The sequence below is a fragment of the Neodiprion pinetum genome, chromosome 6 (assembly GCF_021155775.2).
Source record: "Neodiprion pinetum isolate iyNeoPine1 chromosome 6, iyNeoPine1.2, whole genome shotgun sequence".
NCBI classification, from domain to species: Eukaryota; Metazoa; Arthropoda; class Insecta; order Hymenoptera; family Diprionidae; genus Neodiprion; species Neodiprion pinetum.
Window position 1 is genome coordinate 3,894,836 of NC_060237.1, and position 20,226 is coordinate 3,915,061.

Consider the following 20,226-nt stretch of genomic DNA (forward strand, 5'->3'; position numbering starts at 1 on the left):
AAGCACACACAGTACATAAAAGTAGAAATATCAAGAGTGCAATAAGTAGAAACAAAGTCATGTACTATAACAATAATCGAATTCATAGCTTAATGTATTTCATAGATAATGTGATCATGTATGTAAGGGCACTGCTGATTGTCTGCGAACGTAGAATAAAAATCGTGGCATTATCCACGCTTGAATATGATTCTCACGCTTCACTCCTCAATACAGTGATTCCCATAGTCCACTAAAGGTCATTCCACCATTGAATCACCATAATGTACTTTTGTGATTGTTTCCTGTTCATCAGTCGTGATTTTTTGAAAATCTGTTGTTCTTCTTCTATCCCAATAAAGTGTTGGTTTATCCATACTCGTCCATTTTCTGTCTTGTCGATGATTTCATTTTCTATTTTCTCGTTTACGTATAACCACACTTCGATCCTAGTGCATTCAGCTGAGCCTGTTTTGCGATGTTCCACAGTCGATGGATGATGAAGGTGCTCGTTGCGCATCTACAAAACATTGTAACAAATGTAAAAAGTGTCACGTGAGTATTACGCGCCTTCAAGGGTCACAGCACAGCAAAGAATCTAAAAATGTATTTGTCACAATCGATACGACACACGCCGAGCATGATCGATTTCTTGGTACACGCCAAGTGAAATAATCCGATGACGCGAAAGGCTGCAGCGAGAGACGACGTGTGTCAAAGTCATTAGCAGCCATTTAGGCGACCGCCACCTACCAATTATAAACCCTTTCCGTACCGGCAAAGCTGCAGCGGCGTATCTCCGTCCCATCCCATCCCTTTCCATCCCCTTCGTCCTTTCGCCATCCCTCGCAGTCTCTCTAGCTTCGCCGGCACCCCGGTCGACAGTTTGCGCGCCGAGAGCTCGTAAGAGAATTGTTACCCTGGCGGGTATCAGGTTACTTAGACAACCATTAGCGGGAACGCGGCAACCCTTCTGCTTAGTATGCCGAAACGCCTCCGCACTTGCCCTATTCATTATTTAACTGGATTTACAATTACAATTCGATTCGCGAACGAACGGTGCCTATCCTCGATTAATCCCATTGTGTCGACGGGGTCCTCAACCCCCGGCACTTCGGGCGCGAGGTGCGAAGTGATGACGTTGCTTCTTGGGGCACCGTCCCAACTATCTCGCAAATCGTTAAGCTAAACTTCACTCGCATCTCTTAATCAAACCTTCGAAGTAACTCTCAGCTACCATTCACATTGTGCGCCCGGGGCTTATTCCGGGCTCTTGGCAACGATTCTGGAAATTATCATTTTTCATCATCCCTTTTCTCCCTCGGCAGCAGATGACTCAAAGTAGAATATTTACAAGTTGGAGCGGTCACGTTCTGAGTTAATATAATACCGATAAGAATTTTCCGCGGTATATGTATTCATCAGACGCAATAAACTTCGTCGTGAATTCATTTCTAACGATATAAAATTCTATCAGCTACAACAAAAAATATCGTACGCGCCAGCGTTTCGTTGTCAAAGTTAAAAAAGTGCATACGTGTGTGTTACACGTTCTTCAATCTTAGCAATTCTATTTTCTGTTCTCATTTTTCATTATTTTTTCATTATATTATTTTCCTGCCTTTCTTTTGGTCTCGCATTAGACTCGGGGAGTCTTACGATAGTATGTTCTTCATAAATTTTTGCCGGTTAAGAAACCATCTTTCATCTTCGTATGCGCTACCTTTTACTCGGCCTCTAGTTGTGCCAAGTTGGTGCAAGTGCCAGTCGAATCGTTCTCAGACTTCGCACACGGACAGGCTTCCACCCACATCGTACCATCATCCATTTAACATATAAATCGTCTTGGGTCTCGGCTGCGTCTGGCCCGAAAAGTAAATTTTCAAATGAATAATCGCGCAACGCGTGGTACCATAAGTGAATTCTTCCATTTTATTGTAATATTATTTATACAGCAGGCGGAAAAAAATCTTTCGGAACCTTCTCTTCAGCCTCCAGTGACGCCTGATATTCGACGAATTTACTACGACCTTTGTGCATGATCCTGGATATTTTTCAAAGAGCTCTTCTCGCCCTCACCCCCCACCACACTTGCCGTCACGCCTAACCAACACGGACGTAAACTTTAGCGTAACCGTAAGCGTTTTAATCCTGCTTTGTGAATTCTCTGAGCACCCTGCCTGAACACAGCGATGCACGGATGTCGGTACAACGTATAATACACCGAGGGGGTGGTGGTGGTGTATTGCTGCGTAATTATATGTGTACCTGAAAACTGCCCTAGGCTTTGGAGCCGGAGAGCGAAGAGCGAAGAGCGGCGAGAAAGTGAAGCAAAGGGTGGCAGGGAGGGAGGGAGGGAGGGGGGAAGCGTGCGGGGAAAAGCGACAGTGAGAGTGAGGGCGATAGCCCGCGGAATGTTAAAAGGGGTGAGGGAGGACGGTCAATAATAATCGTTGACAGAACCTCCGCTAGAGGCGCCAACTTCGCGGCGATATGTCCTGCGTTAAAAGCAACCCCCGGTTCTCTTTGATCCATTCAGCATCTATTCTTGTCATCTCATATGCAGCGAGAAACCAGCTCGAGTGATCGATTATGGAAAAATGTTTTATAGAAGCATCGATGAGGAATTTGTTAGACGCAATAACGCGCGAATCAAAGATGAAAAATTTCGATAGGGTATAACGTGTGTTCTACTGAGAATCTTCCGATTGAACGTGAAAAAAACATCTAATCACACAAAAAAAAAAATGTACATATCCGCTATTCGTTGAAATGTCGCGTGAAAATCCTCGACGTTAAAGTTGATAGCGCATAACCTTGGTACAATTCCGTTTCTGAAGGAACAACCTCGACTGTTGGGTATATTCTTATCCCAGTGCCCGAGGGTGCGGGGGACCGTGAATCTGGGTCACGAAAGGTTCGACGACGCCTGAGAAAACTTCCGCGTGTAATTGGTAATCCAGTGATAAGGATACGTCAGCGGGAAGTAGAAAGTTTATTGGAATGTGACGGCGGGTATTGTGCAGAGAACTCGCCCACCTCCTTGGTCTATAAGTTTTAACGGGTCCAGCAACAAAGGCTTCGGCCATTGTCACAGATATGTAATACATAATACGTAATACGTAATACGCGATACTTACGCCTCGACGTAAAGCATCGTCGCGCGGACGTTCTTCGCATCGACGCGACGTCGCCGTCGTCGGCCCCCCACGAGGTGCTCGAGTCCGGCAAACTCGGGGGCGTTAGTAGCTTAACACAATTATTTTTAATACACGGGAGATTTGTATCGCTGAAGGGTTGAATCCATGCACGTCGACGTACGAAGAACGGAAGTTGAGCTCGTGGTTGAGTGTGTGCAGGAACTGTTTTGAAAATTTCATATTTCGTTCTCGCTTCGGAAATTTCTCACGAAAGTTTACTTGTTAATTCTTAACTTTCATCGCCCCCTGTTTCTCCTGGTTTATTACGCACCTATCCCATTTTGTACAAGCCCCCGGAGTGTGAGGATGCGTTGACGGTTAACGTCGGCGAGTATATGAATCGTTGGCATTATTTTATTGGGGTTCCTCCTCCGGCCGTCAAGGGAATCGTTAATTTTCACCATAGCGATTTTAATTTGTTCATAAAGCTGTATACGGAGTTATAGGCACCCACCCATCCTCGTAGCGACGTGAGTCATAAGCGAGAGAACGGCGAATGAAATTTATAGGGTATTTATTAAAAGCGTTGCGCAAGAGGCGGGACTGCGTTTTAAATTTTTGCACACACACGCGCGCGTGCACGATAAATATTGCAAGGAATATAATAAATAAAATATTGCGCGTATATTGTCAAATGATTTTCTTGTCAGGTTCGCAAATTAGTTTTAGTCTTTTAAGTCTCCATTCAATCAATTTACCGTACTCGTGCAATATTCCAACTCTAAAATGTCGCAGCAGCACATTTTTTGCCTGCCATTTCTGTGAGATGGAAAAAAGAGGATTGCTAAACAAAGAAAAAAAGAGGGAGATGGAATAAAAAAAAAAAATAGAATGAAAAGAGGAAAGAAAAAAAACAAACTTCGCCAAGCTTGTGGAGCCGAAATATTTATCCGGGGCTGGTATAGCGATTTTCCCGGTATTCCACAAGGAAATTAACTTTCCTCCGTCCAATCTATCTGAAAGAGGCGTTTCCAATAAACGAAAATTGTCGGATATTGAGCAAACCTACTAACGTGCACACCTCCGTAACGTCCTCGTCCTCGTCGTCGTCGTCGACGTGTGCTCGCCGCGCGATTGGTAAACGGTGAAACGAGAAGGAGAAAAGGAAATAGGAGGGAGAGAAAAAAGTGGATAGAAAGAGGAGAGGAGTGAGAGGACAGGTGTCGTTCGTATGAAATTTTAAACAAGCTAATCTCGACCAGACGTATATTGAACGTAGAATACCGGAGTAACGGAAGAAGTCGTTATACGCTCCGAACGTCTCGTTATAGACCACGAGACTACGGCATAAGATAACAAGCCAAGAATATATATACGAGAAAGACGGAATAAACTGTCCGAGATGACGTTGCTTCGCAGAGGAAAAGAAGGCAGGGAAATCCCGGAGAATTGTGAACTTATCGTATCTTGTTATATGCGAGAATTGAAATTATATTATTCCAATTTCGTCCTCATAGTTCCCTCGTCCGTTTTCCAAATCACAGATATTCCTGTGGTAAAAGAAAAAAAAAAAAACAAACAAAGAAAAAGAAACGTCATGGCGATATTCACGAGTACGTACATCGCGAACTAAATACGTGGCATAAATTTTTTGCTAAATTTATTTTCCAACCTCCGATTTCGTTCTATGTTTACTTTTCTCTTTTCCTTTTCGAAACAAAAATAAAGAGAGGGGAAGAAAAGTGAAATGGAAGAGAAGAAAAAGTGGAAAATCCGTCGTTGCTGGATCGGTGGAGGTTCACCCCGGGTCGGCGAGTGTGGCGAAGGCTGCCCCTGGCAACCCCCGGTAGCTCTACAAGGGTTGCGGGGCTACGCAGAGCCATGTGTCCAACTCCCCTCGCTCATGCATCATACACTCGGTTATTTTTGCGCTACAATGAGCCGGGAAGACGTAGATACAGCCGCAGCCCCCGCGGGGCCGAAGCCCACGGTAAAATAAATTATTACTTTCGCAGCTCGCGAAGCAATATCTGGGCTAATAGGACTTCGTGGCATGTACGGAGGAGGGGGGGAAGCAAAGGCTTAAGGGTGAAGGACGGTGTTTTCGTCTAGTTCCAAGTCGGCGAAATCAACGAGGCGCGAAAACTTTTTCACTCGTTGCTTCGGCAATTTGAGCTGAAAAGTTGTGCGCCGCCTGGGATCGAGACGGGGATAAAATTTGTCAGCCATTCGATAAATAGACACGTATAACGCACATAGGCGTAGATGAAACGTTTGACGTTTTCATTTATACCGTGGGAAACGTTAAGAAAGAAATTGGCCGATTGGCGAACTGTATTGAAATATATTTCACGATCAGCCCCCTGAGCGCGCGGCACGTTTATTTCCTTGTTTCAGCCCGCGATGCAAGCCCCGAGGGTGAGTAATTGTAACGCAGTGCTCGCCGCGCTTAATAAGGCGAATTAATGTCCTCGCTGGTAGTAAAGCTTCACTCTAGAGGCAGGACGAGAGGTTCGCCGACCGTTCAACGTTACAGTGTCCAAGATGAAGAGAGTCGCTGCTGCTGCTGCTGCTGCACCCTTATCCCGTGCCGCGTCGTCGGGATAATCCTGGCTAACATTTCCCGTACACCAGAGACGTGGCCGGCGCTCAGTGTTCCTTAGATAGTGTATTCAGCGGTCTGAATGGACCCGCCTAGGGATTTTCACCAGATGTAAGTAAAGATTCACTCGTGTCTCAGACGACGCGGACGGATTATTTGCGCGCAGCGCAATATTCCTTTTAATGTTCGTCCGTTTTTACCGCTATTCACAAACTCCGATTCTGAACTATGCGCTAACAGTTTATTTCTACGGATGGTTCGTTATATAACAAGCCGTATTTAAATACTTCAGCTGTTTCTGTCTTTATCAAGGATCGAAACAGCTACGGATGCTCTTCTGCCCCTCTGTGTCTGGCGCATTCACCCTTCGGTTTTTGATTAACTTATGAATACTTGAAAGCTCGCTTCTCCCTGCGCGCCGAGGCGCTGCAGCAACCTTTCTTTTCGGAGTTAGGTACTTTCTTCTAGTGTTCATTTTCCTTTTCTTCTTTCCGAACATTGTCTCGCCCGACATCGTCGCGTATTTCCGGTCTCGAAGGTCCGGCGCCGGGGTCCAGAAGCCATAAAACTTTGAAAATATACGATCCTAACGGCAGGTACACCCCCCCACCACCCATAATCATGTCTGAATTTTATTCCGGACCGTCTTGCCTCCAACTCGCTCATCCTCGCAACCGTGTAGTATTTCCCTACCTCAAAGACTAGTTCGTTGTTTATTTTTCGTTTTTTTTTTTTTTCTCTCCAATCTTCGTTTTCACGTACAGACGACTGGTAGCTCAAGATATTCAATATCGAGATTCTCCGAGCATGAAGCCCGATACAACAATAGCTCTTGGATTCCAAAAAATACAGCCACGAATGCCAAGAATCTCCGGAACTTTATTCCAATGCGAAAAGAGATTCCTTCAACGAGATTCCTCGAGCGTGGATTGAAGGATATCTATTTTTGATTATCGATCCGTACCGGGGATACGAATTTTACCTCTTTTGCTCGATGCCCGTCGCGTTTTCCTCTACGGTATATATGGCCAATGTTACCGTGTAAGGAAAATTGAATAAACAGGTATTCCGTTTCATTCCCTTTTACTCTGTTCCATGTATCCCCCTAAAATTATGATTACCCTAATTATTACGCACCCGTGTATACATATCTGTGTACAGTCTGCGGCTCTACATTATGCGTACAACACATCAGACGCCGGTGCGGGGCAATCGGGAAATTATATATCTACCAGAGCTGACAATAGCCTGGATTCCTAAAATAGCGTCGAACCTGCCGTAAGATTCCATAATATATATGTAATATAAGAAGCATGTTCAACGGATGGCGATTCAGCAGCCGGAGGTGAATGTTGGAGAAAAATCGTCTCCGTCGAGACGATCCTCGTCCTGCCAACGTACCTTTGAGTATTTTTCAGCGTGCCTGAAGCGCTGCGGATATTTCTGCTAATTATCCTGCGAAGCATCTATTCTCGGTGCGCCAGTCCTCCCGAACCTTCTCCCTTATTTTCTCAACGTCGCAGAAAATTAGATGAAAGAATGTAGGCACCCACGTTGTTTGTAAAAATTAGTGCACTTTAGGTGTGCATTGGGAATGACAAATTTCAGGTAAAAAAAAAAAATTTCTCTGGACTCCGGAACAGCTGGCGTTTGATTCATTTGACGGTGGAAGGGTGGAGCGAGCGATTCGCGAATTTCGCATGCATATTCCCCCGGTTTCGAGAGGTTGATCCTGGAACGGGACAGCCTTTTCTGATTTAATCGAAGGTGGAATATAATCGCGGGCAAGTTGGGTGTGTTTGAAGAGTGAGAACATTCTGCATCGTCGAATACGTAACAAAGGTATTTCGAACATGCCGCATGTCGACGTAGTTCGATAAACCCTTGACGTGATTATTTTAGGGCGAGTAGACGGGCGTGGATGTAGGAGAAAATTGTTCGAGTGGATGAGTTATGTTTACCAGGGTAAGTGATTCCCTCGAAATTGTATTTTCCAAAGATTCGCAAGCAAAACTGTATCTCCGCGAAACCAAGTCTGTACAGGCGTAGAAGTTCTTCGAACGATATAAACTACGCCTGCAGACCGTAACAAGGATTCTGCAGCCGTTGTGCGCGGAGATGAATTATTTCCCAGATGAATATTTATGGATAAAGACGGTTCATCCGGCGGGGAGGGGGAGGAATTTTCACTTTAACAATTAATTGCCAAGTTTCGAGTCTGCCTGCCAGTCCATCCTGAAAATTTACTCAACGAACCGTATTACCGCCAAAACTGAAACGGCGTTGGAAATATTATAGTTGTAAAGATATCGTCCGATCTTTCCCAGACTTGATATACAAACAATTGGTCAGGAAAGAAGACAGATAAGAAGCGAAGATCAGGCAAAGAACGTTTGTCGACGAATTCGATACGCATCGGTTAAAAATCGTAGCTTCATCAGTATCACCGGAAAATTATACCGAACGTTTTACGCCGATTTTCGCAGGTAAATGGTTGAACACCGGTAGTGAAGTAAAACACGGGAATAAAACGAGAGGAAATAAAAGTGCATCAGGAAGCAAGGAGGGAAGGAAGGAGGTAGGGTGGTAAAAAGTGGCAAAGAATAATAGAGGAGCTGGGTAAAAGGAAGAGGAGAGAGAGAGTACGGGGGAAGAGGAAGTGAAATGCATGAAAAATGAAAAGGTAGAACAGCGAGCTGAGCCGGAGAACGGCTGTTCCTCCATAAAAGCAGCCAATAGAAAGCTATCCTCAGCGTGATAGTTCCATTACAACTTCCATCGCCGTAAAGTGAAATCAGCCGGAAGCACGGAATTTTCAATAAAACCGCGATGCGCGTCGCTTTGCATCGGGGATCAAGCTTCGAGCTTCGAGACAATTGTTGGCGATAAAAGCCGACAATTAACATCACCAAGAGTAGCCATCTGGCGAAGAAGTAATCTGAACTCACCCTTTCACCGCGCACGTAACATTTACGGTGGTCTGTGTTTTAGAGTTATTCGAATTTTCACTTAACCGCACTCCAGATTGCTTTCAAATCAACAAATAAGGAAAGAGCACAAGGGTTTTGACGTTCGATCTTTTTCTACGCTTGTTAATTCAAATACACGCGTTTTTACTACAGTATTTATTTCGCCGCAGGACCGTCTGTAACGTTACTCTAACGTTCGTGATAACTGACTCTCGATTCCGGGTTCAATCAATTCGGAAACGTTAATCCGTCTCCTGCCACACACGGGCCGTAGTCAAAAAACAGGTTGGGTGAATTTTTCTTCGGCGATAAGAGCTTCGGACCAAAGTTCATTCCTGTGTTTTTCTTCCGTTCCCTCCCGCATTTCTGTCGCTAATCTTAAATTAATCACGCGACAAACAACATCTTGGCATATTTGGCCCGGGTGTGTCACGCCTACGAGTGTGTAATTCTCGCTCTCACTTTCCGTTCACCTTTTTTCATCCACGGAATCCCCCCCGAGGCTGTTTCGCGGTTGCGCACATAGTCGTATTTTTGACTATTTATCAATCCACTTGCAGGCTACATCTTGCAAAACTAATACGTCATCCTTCCTGGCAGGAGTAGATGGATAGCGAACCTCCGCCAAGTTTACCCGGGGTAAAAGTCACCGTTCAGCCCTTCGTTGGTGCGTAATTCGCGAACAAAATTTTCACACCCTAGGCATGTGTTCCGCTCTGGCGTGGTTCGAAGTTTCCGAAACGAATTTGAAACGAGATGATAAAGAATAAAATTAAACATTATTCATCGTCAAATCTGATGTATTAATTCATCTCTAACACGCGGAAAATCTTTCTCCTTTAACAATCCTTGCTATCACCATGCAAACTTATACACCCGGTACGATCGTTCTTTAAGGGATGAAGAAAAATCGACGGATCGAAACCGGGACGACGATGACGGTGAAAATTTCTCCCGTTCGTACTCTGTAACGTGCAGCAATTGGACCAAGCGACGGTGAATATCGCACGCTATCGCTAGATCAGGGCTTAATTAAACAGAGGACCGGGTCAATCCGCTTACGTGGCTCGAAGGAATCTTTTTATATCTCGTTAGCAGCGTTGACGCGGTGCAGACTCGACTCTCTCGCCTCACGTCCATCAGGATTGTTTTCACCGCCGCGTGCAAGTCATTGCGATTATCCGAAATTCACTGAGATTTTCCCTCCGCCCTCCCAAAGAGCTCGGACCGTATCCACCTCGGCTTCCGTTACCAAAGATGCTTATATATTGAACGTGTACGTATATCGTGTATGCAAAACCGATCATCGCTTGTAATCGTGACCCGGTAAAATTATTTTAAAGAGATTATAACACAGGCATGGATACGGGACTACCGGCTGTTTTTTCTTTTTTTTCAAAACCAAGGAAAATCTACACGAATTTTTAATCGTCATTTTTGTTACGTTTCGGTGAATCAAGATGTGTTATCGAGACGAGAATTAAATTCACATGTATCGTTTCGAAAGCGTACCAGCCGTTAATTTGTAACAAAGAAATTTTAGACGCGCGAGGAATCCGGCATAAGCCAACAGAATTCTTCCTGGGAATGATTTATCCGCAATTCGCGGATTCGCGGAAAATCTTGCGCACGTACATACGTCGGTATAAAAAGACTTTTTATTCATATCTCGAGCACGCGAAGAATGCGGCGGTGGCGTGACCTATGGCAACACCGGACGACTACCGTCGACGGGCAAAGGAGACCCGGGTTCAGAGGAGGTCAGACAACGCCGTCGACGACGATGCCGAGAACGCGGGACCGAGCTTATAAATTCTCGGGGGCTAAAGGTGGGACGAATGATAAGCATTTCAACGCCTGGTGCTATTGTTGTCTCAGCGATAAGATCTCCCGTTGAATCCAAACCTCGGTTGGCCCTCCGAGGACAGTTTGAGTTATGCCGGCTCCTGTACTTACAATGAGAGAGCGAGGAAAGTGAAGGTGGCCAGATTTATAGGGACTAACGTATCACGCGACTCGAACACCGCTGCTCTACGCCTCTCCCACCTCCTTCTCGAATTTCCTTCCCCCTCAAACGGTGTCGCCTATTTTGCCAATTGTCAGATATTTTTGCGCCTCGGTATTTGCGATAATGCTCCGTCACAGCTTGGTCGGTTTTACCGTAAATTTTAAATCACGTTTTCTACCTTGATTTGTAATTGTTTTTTTTTTTTTTTTAATTCCGATTGGCAAAGGTGTACAGAACCGCGTTTCTTCTTTCAGACGTCAGATGTTCTGACAGAAATGGTAAATGAGGTTCTAGCTGGAATGTGCCTGCAGATACGTAATAATTTTGTTGTTCGTTAGGATCGAATGTCAGGAGATCCGCGAGGCGTGCGACGCACCGTTTATTTCGAGGAGTCTCGCGTTAGCTAAGATCGCGTGACGGGTTAGAAATTGGATTCAATTTTAACAGGATAACGGAAAGTCTCGGGCGATTTACACTCGGATGTCAAAGAAAGTCGATGCGCGAGGCTCTTATCGTCTCAAATCGCATAGCGTCAGCATAAATTGCAGGGTAATATGAGGCGTCCCGGTTAAGTGATCGACGAAATACTTTTGAAGCTTGCAGAAAGTAGCGTATACGCATCTCTCCAAATCGCTTGAAAAATTTTTAAAGAAAGATCTGTAAGATTCCTTCGATTTCGCTCATCGATGCGATTCGTTCTATTCAAAAGACTGTTTTCCACAAATTTTCAACTTTCGTAATTAAGTAAAAGATCTTCGCTCAGCCAACGAATATAATGATTTGCTAAACACTCGGTGTTATACCTGCATCCGGTACGTATAATGAGACGGCTTAAAAGTATATGCATGGATTCCGGTACAGCCCACGTCTTTAATTAATGCCCGCGTATACACGACATGCATATTGTATTCCATCACCGTGAATCAGGCGGCGTGGTCCAGGGGAAAATAGGTATGCTCTGGAAACGGGGATGAGGCTAATCACCGTCCGACTCGGCGTTCATGCCAACGCCGACTACGCGGAAATTAGCGAGGAACTCGAGATCTGCGGTTCGCTGTACGGCGCGGATCTACGCTGTGCACCCTGCAGCCTGCAGGGATTATCCCGTCTAATCTCCCTCGCTGCACATCCTGCAAACTCGATCCAGCCGTTTTGCCTGGATGCCGTTTCGGTTCGGTTACCCGAACAGCAACGATTTTCTCTCGTCATCTCGCCCCGTGCATGCTTTTTCCCTCAAACTGCTTTTCTCCGCAGCGGCTGCCCGCGTAACGTTTGTCTGCATCCGCGTGTGCAGCCTCACTTTGTAGTATCGCCGGGGGTCAAAGGAGCTTTTGCGGCCCCGTCGTTACAAATTGGTGCCCGCGTATCGTGGAAAAGAGCTCCCGCTGCCCAGGGACGAGCTTGAAATGGCCCTTCTAGGGACGACCAAGGAGAAATATTTCGCAAAGTTCTCGTTCGCGTTGTGTGTTCAGTTTTCCTCGCTCCTATCGACCGAGTGGAACCAACTCGCGATGCGAGGCTGAGCATTGTTGTAAAACTGTTCGAGCGTTTTCGGGTACGGTAGGTATCGTACAATAGCAGTAGTTGCGTTTCACGAAAATTTTTATTCCTCGTAATTGTGGTACAAATTTTCAAAACTTTAAGAAAAAAAAAAAATATATATATATATATACGAAATTACAACCGTATCACAACCCGCAGGTGAAAGTCGAGAATTCAATGAACGAAAAAGTCCGAGTGTGAGATAAAAATACCCGAGCAATTTGAGAATCGCATAATCCGATTTCATCCATACGCCGTTGCAGCTGCAGTTCCGTAACGCCTCGTTAATCCAATTTATGGAATATTTATTGTCAAGGAGTAAGGCTGCAGGATCTGTCGCCGGTTCCGCGGGCGAATGGCGGTCAGCCCTCAACGCCTCGAAGGGTATTGCCTCGTACATTAATTACCCAGCATTAGCCGGAAAAGTGGATTAATCGAATTCGGCTGCATCGAACGCTGGACGGAAGGGATCTCGGGAGGCGAAAACAAGACCGGCTTCATCCGGCGAGCCGATGAAGCATATTTTCACCGATTGCAGGCTGCCGCAAATCGGACGAGGGAATAAAGCTCGGCCATTTCACCCCCGAGACGGTCTTCCAGCATCCCCGAAACTACCGCCACGGTCCATCTTCCGAGTTGCAGGATTCGTCCTGATCTATTCGTTCGAATTTATGTGTGTCTACGTAGATACGTGTGTACCAAGCGTTCGAATAACGACCGTCTCGCATCTATATGGGCTATTCCGCGTCAACCGGATCAGTCATCTCTCAGATATTTTTTTAATTTGGCATGTGGATTGTGTGGGACGAGTTAGATTTTTGTGCCAAAGCGCGAATCTCATAATGCAAAATTCGATTTTTTATTAACAATAACAAATTAGACTCCCATTTTTTTCAAAAATTCATAACTTCGGCAAAAAATTAGATACAATATATTTTTTTTTTTCAAATTACGCGGAAAGCTCCATAGAATTTAAAAAAAAATACGAAATGGTAAAAACAAGTTGTTATCAATTGTTTATTTAACAATTAATTTTTCAAAGATTTTCAAAACAGTGACTGACACGATCAAAAAATTTTTTTAAAATTCTGACATGTTCCTTGAACTGTACTACAACCTGTGAATTAATTCCAGAGGGGTGTTTTTCTTCGTTTTCGAGTAAAAAATCATTAAAGGTGTCGATGCGCATGAAATTGCGGCCCGCCGAGTCTCTACGTAATGGCGGGCGGCCGGTTGCCGTCCACCGCTACACCGCGGTGGCGTCGCAGCGTTATTTTAGAGTCATTTTCACGATGTAGGACATGATTGAAGAATCTGAAAAAAATACTGTACCTTCACAAGGCCTGCTCAAAGCGATAAGTGAAGTTTCAAGAATGTGTTTTTATTTTAAAATAAGTAGCAAGTTATGTAATTATTATCATTTATGTGCACTCTCATGGTGTGTAACCGTTATTTTGAATCTCTGTAATAAAAAAACGGTGAAAAACACATTCCTGAAACTTCACTTATCGCTTTGAGCAGGCCTTGTGAAGGTACAGTATTTTTTTCAGATTCTTCAATCATGTCCTACATCGTGAAAATGACTCTAAAATAACGCTGCGACGCCACCGCGGTGTAGCGGTGGACGGCAACCGGCCGCCCGCCATTACGTAGAGACTCGGCGGGCCGCAATTTCATGCGCATCGACACCTTTAATGATTTTTTACTCAAAAATGAAGAAAAACACCCCTCTGGAATTAATTCATAGGTTGTAGTACAGTTCAAGGAACATGTCAGAATTTTAAAAAAATTTTTTGATCGTGTCAGTCACTGTTTTGAAAATCTTTGAAAAATTAATTGTTAAATAAACAATTGATAACAACTTGTTTTTACCATTTCGTATTTTTTTTTAAATTCTATGGAGCTTTCCGCGTAATTTGAAAAAAAAAAATATATTGTATCTAATTTTTTGCCGAAGTTATGAATTTTTGAAAAAAATGGGAGTCTAATTTGTTATTGTTAATAAAAAATCGAATTTTGCATTATGAGATTCGCGCTTTGGCACAAAAATCTAACTCGTCCCACACAATCCACATGCCAAATTAAAAAAATATCTGAGAGATGACTGATCCGGTTGACGCGGAATAGCCCATATACATATAACGTACGAAAACAAGAAGAAGAAGGAAATAAAGAAACGAAAAAATCTCCAGAGCCGAACTCAATCGCTGATGGAAAATCTTAATTGCTGCGGAGGTGACCGTTCGCCGTTCACCGCCTATCAATTCCCCGTTGTTCGGGGGTGGGGGTGTACTCGAGGAACCTGGGACTGCATGGTCCTCGCATTTATCGAATCACCGAGGGTGCGACGCGGCGCTTCCACTTATCTAATTGCTTCTTAAATTGCCCGCGATAACCTCTCCTCGACGGACAATATTCACAGATTTTCCGCCCCCCTGCTACTCGCCGATTAGATACCAAACTCTCGCGCAATTTCATCCTGCGTCAAAAATCAATTTACCCTCGGTTTTACGGGACCTCGGTTGCTCGCCCGGATCCCTCGCTAATATCTAATAATCTCATCCCGATGTTATTTTTGTAGAACAAAAATCGGACCGCCAAATATTCTTCTTCGTCACTACCGTCGAAGCATATTCCGAAAATTAATTATTATCTACAGTTGGAATATTTTCACGAAAGTCAGATTTCACGAGCTTTTAACTCTAGAAAATGTGACATATTCAAACACAGTTTGACGGACGGGAAACTCGTGTTCGGAAAAAGTCGGTATAACATAATATACGAATGATTAAATCCGTAAAACATAACGTGGTACGAACAGAAAAGAAGAAATTTCATTTTTATGTTACTGTACAGCAAAAATATGTAGATACCGCTTATCGTACCTTGTAGGCGGGCTGGCAGATTGTTGAAAAATTTCTCTAATTGTGTTTTCGAAATTTAGAATCAATACCCTGATTGGTCGGGGATTTCCACAGGAAAGCGACGGACCATCTCGAGCAACAACAGCCTGCAGTTTCAGCGTCATGTAACGTGATTGGGGCGTTATTTCGGCCTCTTTGGAACGCCCTTATTTTCCATTGTAATTGTTTTCTCGTTCCCGCAAGCCGTTAGAAGCCACGTTCAGCGTTGGACGATACCCAGAGGAAAAGCTGCATGGGCGGATTCACTGTAAAGCTTTCCGCGGGGCGACGTTATCATATTAATTGACGTATTACCGCCAACTGTGCGATTCGGAATCGGAACATTTACCTCCGGATAAAACGGAGAGAATGCGGATTTGTCGCGACGTTCAAAACGCACGCTGTTTTTTTTTTTTGTCTTTTTCTCAATCGCAGTTTCTGTCGTCACAATTCTAGACTCCGTGGTTTGTCTGACTGTAAACCGACCCCGACTACTTCCGGTGAAGAGAACTCGGCGTTATTCGGCATCTTCGCTGATAATTTACCTCTAACGTCCGAAATAAAAATCATCGCTTTTCAGATATTGTATAAGAAAACTGCAAAATAGCAGAGAGAAGAAAAATCCTGAGATTTACCGAGGAAAGAGGCAACGATGAAACAAAGAATAGAAAGTAAAACGCGGATGATTGTTTTGTAAAATTAATCCGAAAGAGACTGATGAGTAACAATAGCGTCAGGACATGCGGTCACGCGTCGTTATACCGAAGAAAATGAAATTTTTCTACCGATCGTAAAACCGCAAAGATATTACGAGATGGAGAGGAAAAAAGGAAAAATTATTCTCATCAAATTACGTTGCTTTACGACCCACGTGGAGAGTAACGGACGACTGAAATTTGTACGCATAAAGCATTTTGCAAATGCGGAATTAAAACTCGCACGATAACTTTTTCAACAGTGCCCGCGTTTATAGCTATTTTCTTTTTTAATATTTTATGGGGCACAATGTTATGCACGGAGCAAAATGATTTATTTCAATATGAATTATCGCGGTGATGAAAAAATAATTTGTTTCACGTGCTCCGAAGAAATGTTTGATACTGTAGTGATTAAGAATATATCGTGTCAGAAAAAAGAAATTGTGAAATTGTTAACATCTTTCAAACAGATTTTGTTTTGTTATACGTCCTCGCAGGTAATACAAATATAATAATTTGATAAATAGTCAACGTAGGGCAATACCGTGGGAATAAATAAATAAATAAATAAAAAGTATCAATTTTCCGCAACAAAGCTTATCGCCATCTCGCTTAACGCGAGGCAAATAATTCCGGTTCAGAGATAGGCTGGCTGGGAGCTGGCGTCCATAATCGTTGGGTTTCGCGTTTTCCTCAAAAAATCCCAAGGGAGCAACGGTGATTAGGTCTAATTTGCGATTATGCAAAAATACGTATAACTTCATAAGCACCGTCTAGAATTCTGCATGTATACGATACTGCCTCGACCTCTGCCGCGTCGCGTCGCCTCGCGTCGTCTCTGGGGTGGCCTCAATTTTCTTATGCAACACCGTCGGCCAGAGCTAAATTCCCCGGCAACGACTCTCGACCTCCCGACCTCTCGCCGCGAAAGGAAACTTGAAAACCGATCTAAGCCCGTCCTAATCTCACCTGTGCCGTTTCCCCCCGCCTGCGACGGCTTAATAGGTTCCCGAAGAAAATAAATTCGGCACTTATGCTAATACTGTGTCTACGCACACACACACACAATATATACGTTTACGTACATGGGCACAAAACCACCCGCCTGGGATTTTCAAACCGCGCGTTATGTGCACACTACATATAATATGCTATATACGTACGCACGTGTGTTCACGTGCAAACTTTGTCGCGAATTTTATGCCATATACTATAAAATCCCCCATCGTTGTCTTAGGAATATATATCCAACTTCTATTTCGTCGCTTGATCTCTTCCTCGCGTGCACCTCGACGCCCGGTTATTTTCTTTCTTGTTTCACATTTTCACAACGTTGAAAATGTTTTCCAGTACGTAGCTGGTACCTGTGTACGTAGGTACGTGCGCGGTATACAGGGGTGGCATTTTATTTATTTTTTTGAATGTTTTTTTTTTTTTCTTTTTTTACCATCGGAAAGAAAATATTTTTTTCCCTGCTGGAATTTTGTCGCGTATAACTGGCGATCGCATTCAGCCGACCCCTCTCCGTGTAACTCCGCATGTACCGGTTTAATTAATCGGAGCATTGCGGGCATTCCGACAAAGGATTATCACAGGCTCAGAACGTAACCAATCCGGGGGTGACATACCTGCCCCGATATAATTACGAGCGATTTGGATTCCTTGAAAGTCACCGACAGGTGCAGGATAATTGGCAAGTTGGATAGCTATAGCGGAGGACGAATTTTAGATACCTACTATGGCACGCCGGGAATTGCCCTCATATTGAATTCCGACTTGGGATTAATTCGTTTCCACCCTCTCACATTGATCCGGTTATTTGCCAGTCTCGCAGTTTTTTTTTGTTATTTTTTTTTTTTGTTTTTTCTTCTGTGTTCATCCTGTCTCAATTTTCGTCTGCTTCGAATAGCAAAAAGACAGTATTTACAGGATCAAAAGTAGAGAAGAGTTTCAAATTCTTACGCACCCGGCCGATCGAGAAAAAAAATCGACGCTACGTGCGACGGCAATAAAATCGAACCACGATTTTTGTGTTACAAACCAATCGTTTCATCCGGCCAATATAATGATTTGCCGCAACACGCCTATCCGTGTACACGTTCCCTCAATATTTGAATTTCGATCCCTCGTTGAATATTCAAAGGCATGATTTTTCGATGGTTTAACGCTGCAAGTGCCGGTAGGTGGATACCTACAGCCAGGCACGGCATACATGCATAACCAGTTTTTCTCCCCAAACGTGATTTCGTGTTTACTCGGGTGAAAATGCATCGCGGAACGTGTCGGCGGAGCACGAAAGAAGAGGAACAAAAACAGAAGTAAATTTAACACGATAATTTTCTACACCCGATAACGATGTATGGACGCTGACCTAGGTCAAAGGATATTTTTGTGGAATTAGTGGCCGTGCAAGAGGGATTTAAAAAAAAATAAAAATAGTCAACCTTGGGCTCTGTGTACCTTCATTTATACCTAGTAGTTAAATTCATATTCATTTGTAATGGACAGGTCTCTCTTTTTTTTGGCTTAATTACGTCGTTGCTATCACTCGAAAAAACAATAGTAATCCTAAACGCATACTTGGAGAAATATAAACGAAATAGGGTGCCAAATATAATAAGGTTCAAATTTAAATTATAGTTTGAAAACGAATTTTATTTTAAATAATTTAGAACAGAGAATCGGGGATTGAAATACTCAGTGAAAATGTTTGGTCCTTGTAAGCCTCGTGAATAATGGACGTGAAATTGATTGAAAATTATCGAGTCAATGCACACGTATTGATTTATTCAAGTCTCAGCATTTTCTTACGATAATTCACTTAAAGTGGAAAGTAGTTATGAATTATTGGTTCTTAAATTGTAACAAGAAAGCCTCAAACATCGCATGTGAATAGCAAAAGTGTCGCGTGAATTTTTGAAAATTCACAGCATGGGGAAAAAACGGTGTGGAAAATCAAATTCGTGGGAGTAAATTTAACACCAATAGAATTTCGAGGTGCAGGTTGAACAGCCGGTAATGCTGTGCATGCGCTTACCGAAAATCTATTGAAATGCATTTTCGATAAGCCAAATCGCGGAGCAAACGGTGCGCAAACGTTCATTTAACATATGGAAGCCTGCAAACGGAAAATTCGTATTATATACAACAAATGTACAGATATACAACCGTTTGAACCGGATGAAAACTATCCGCACGTGTTTTATACCCTGCTTTACGTTTACATACCTTTCCTACCTTTCCTATTTTCAAGTTCGACGGTGCGTTAAAAATTCTATACCAACCGAAACGAAATTCCGACCAAATAACGCGATCCTCGCCGCTCAAACGCTTTTCCATTTGTCGTTTCTACCATATTCGTTTTTTACGCTATAAATTTTCTGTAAAAAATTCCTCACGGATAATACAAAACGATGCAAATCGTTATCACCGCGATTATGTTTTCCCCCCGGGATTAAACCCTCACGCAGCTGAGGAGAAATAATGAACGGCAAAAAAAAAAAGAAGAAAAAACGAAGGAACAACCTTTAATGTCCGCCAACAACAGGAAAATCATGATCTCTCGGCAAGTTCGTTTTCTCTACAAACTTACCTTGATAGTTTTCGGACTGAACTTGTTCCGGCGGAATGGCATATCCGGCAGTGGCGTTCGGTGGACAACCGTTTCGGACCTGTTGTGCTCGAAGGGTGTGGGTGGCATGGAGGGAAGGGCCCCGTGGTGGAACTTCAGGGGGAGCTGGTTCCGGGGGTGAATCACCGCCGGTGTCTGCACAGGCAACCATAACTTCTTTTTTATAATCGTGAAAAACATCGCCCTTAAATTTTTCGCGAGTTCTCGGAGCCTTGGTAAGTGTTTTTCCTTTCCCGATCTTGTCGCGTAATTTTTTGCGCGGTTGTATACAACGCGTCTTCCGAGATATGTGGGGCACGTATGTGTCTCGAACCCGAGGAACCGTATCTACAGTTTAATAGTTTTTCCCGTCCCAAGGCGAGTCGTCGCGACTCTGCCTTTTAGACGATTGACTTTAACTCTGAACTCTCGTGTACATTATACGTACGTACATATACACGACGCTCGCTTTTTTTTTTATTTACAAAGTACAGGTACGTCAATCCGACGCTCAATTATCTGTCGTTTTCATTTTGCCTCAAGGATCCAGAAATTGTAAGAAACTGTAAGGACACGTTTGTTCTAACTCGACGTCAGGTTCGATGTCTCTAATCATTTAAACCCTCGTCAATCGATTTCAGGATATTACGTGTCTTGAATTTGTCAAATTTGAAAGAACCAATTACGAATTACTATTTTTTTTTTTTGTTTTCTTAATTGCACTCAATTTTATTCAAGAAATAAAAACTTTTCTAACGCAATGAAAGAAATAAAA

General features: G+C 43.5%; 1 protein-coding gene across 5 annotated transcripts in view; it reads right to left on the reverse strand.

Moving 5' to 3' along the window:
* Ten-a (tenascin accessory) overlaps nt 1–20,226 on the reverse strand; it is a 488,025-nt gene that overhangs the window by 232,772 nt on the left and 235,027 nt on the right. For all 5 annotated transcript variants that reach the window (XM_046630321.2, XM_046630325.2, XM_046630324.2 and 2 more), the window contains one exon: nt 19,434–19,607. In XM_046630321.2, the coding sequence (XP_046486277.1) occupies nt 19,434–19,607 (174 nt within the window). The remainder of the gene's footprint in view (nt 1–19,433; nt 19,608–20,226) is intronic.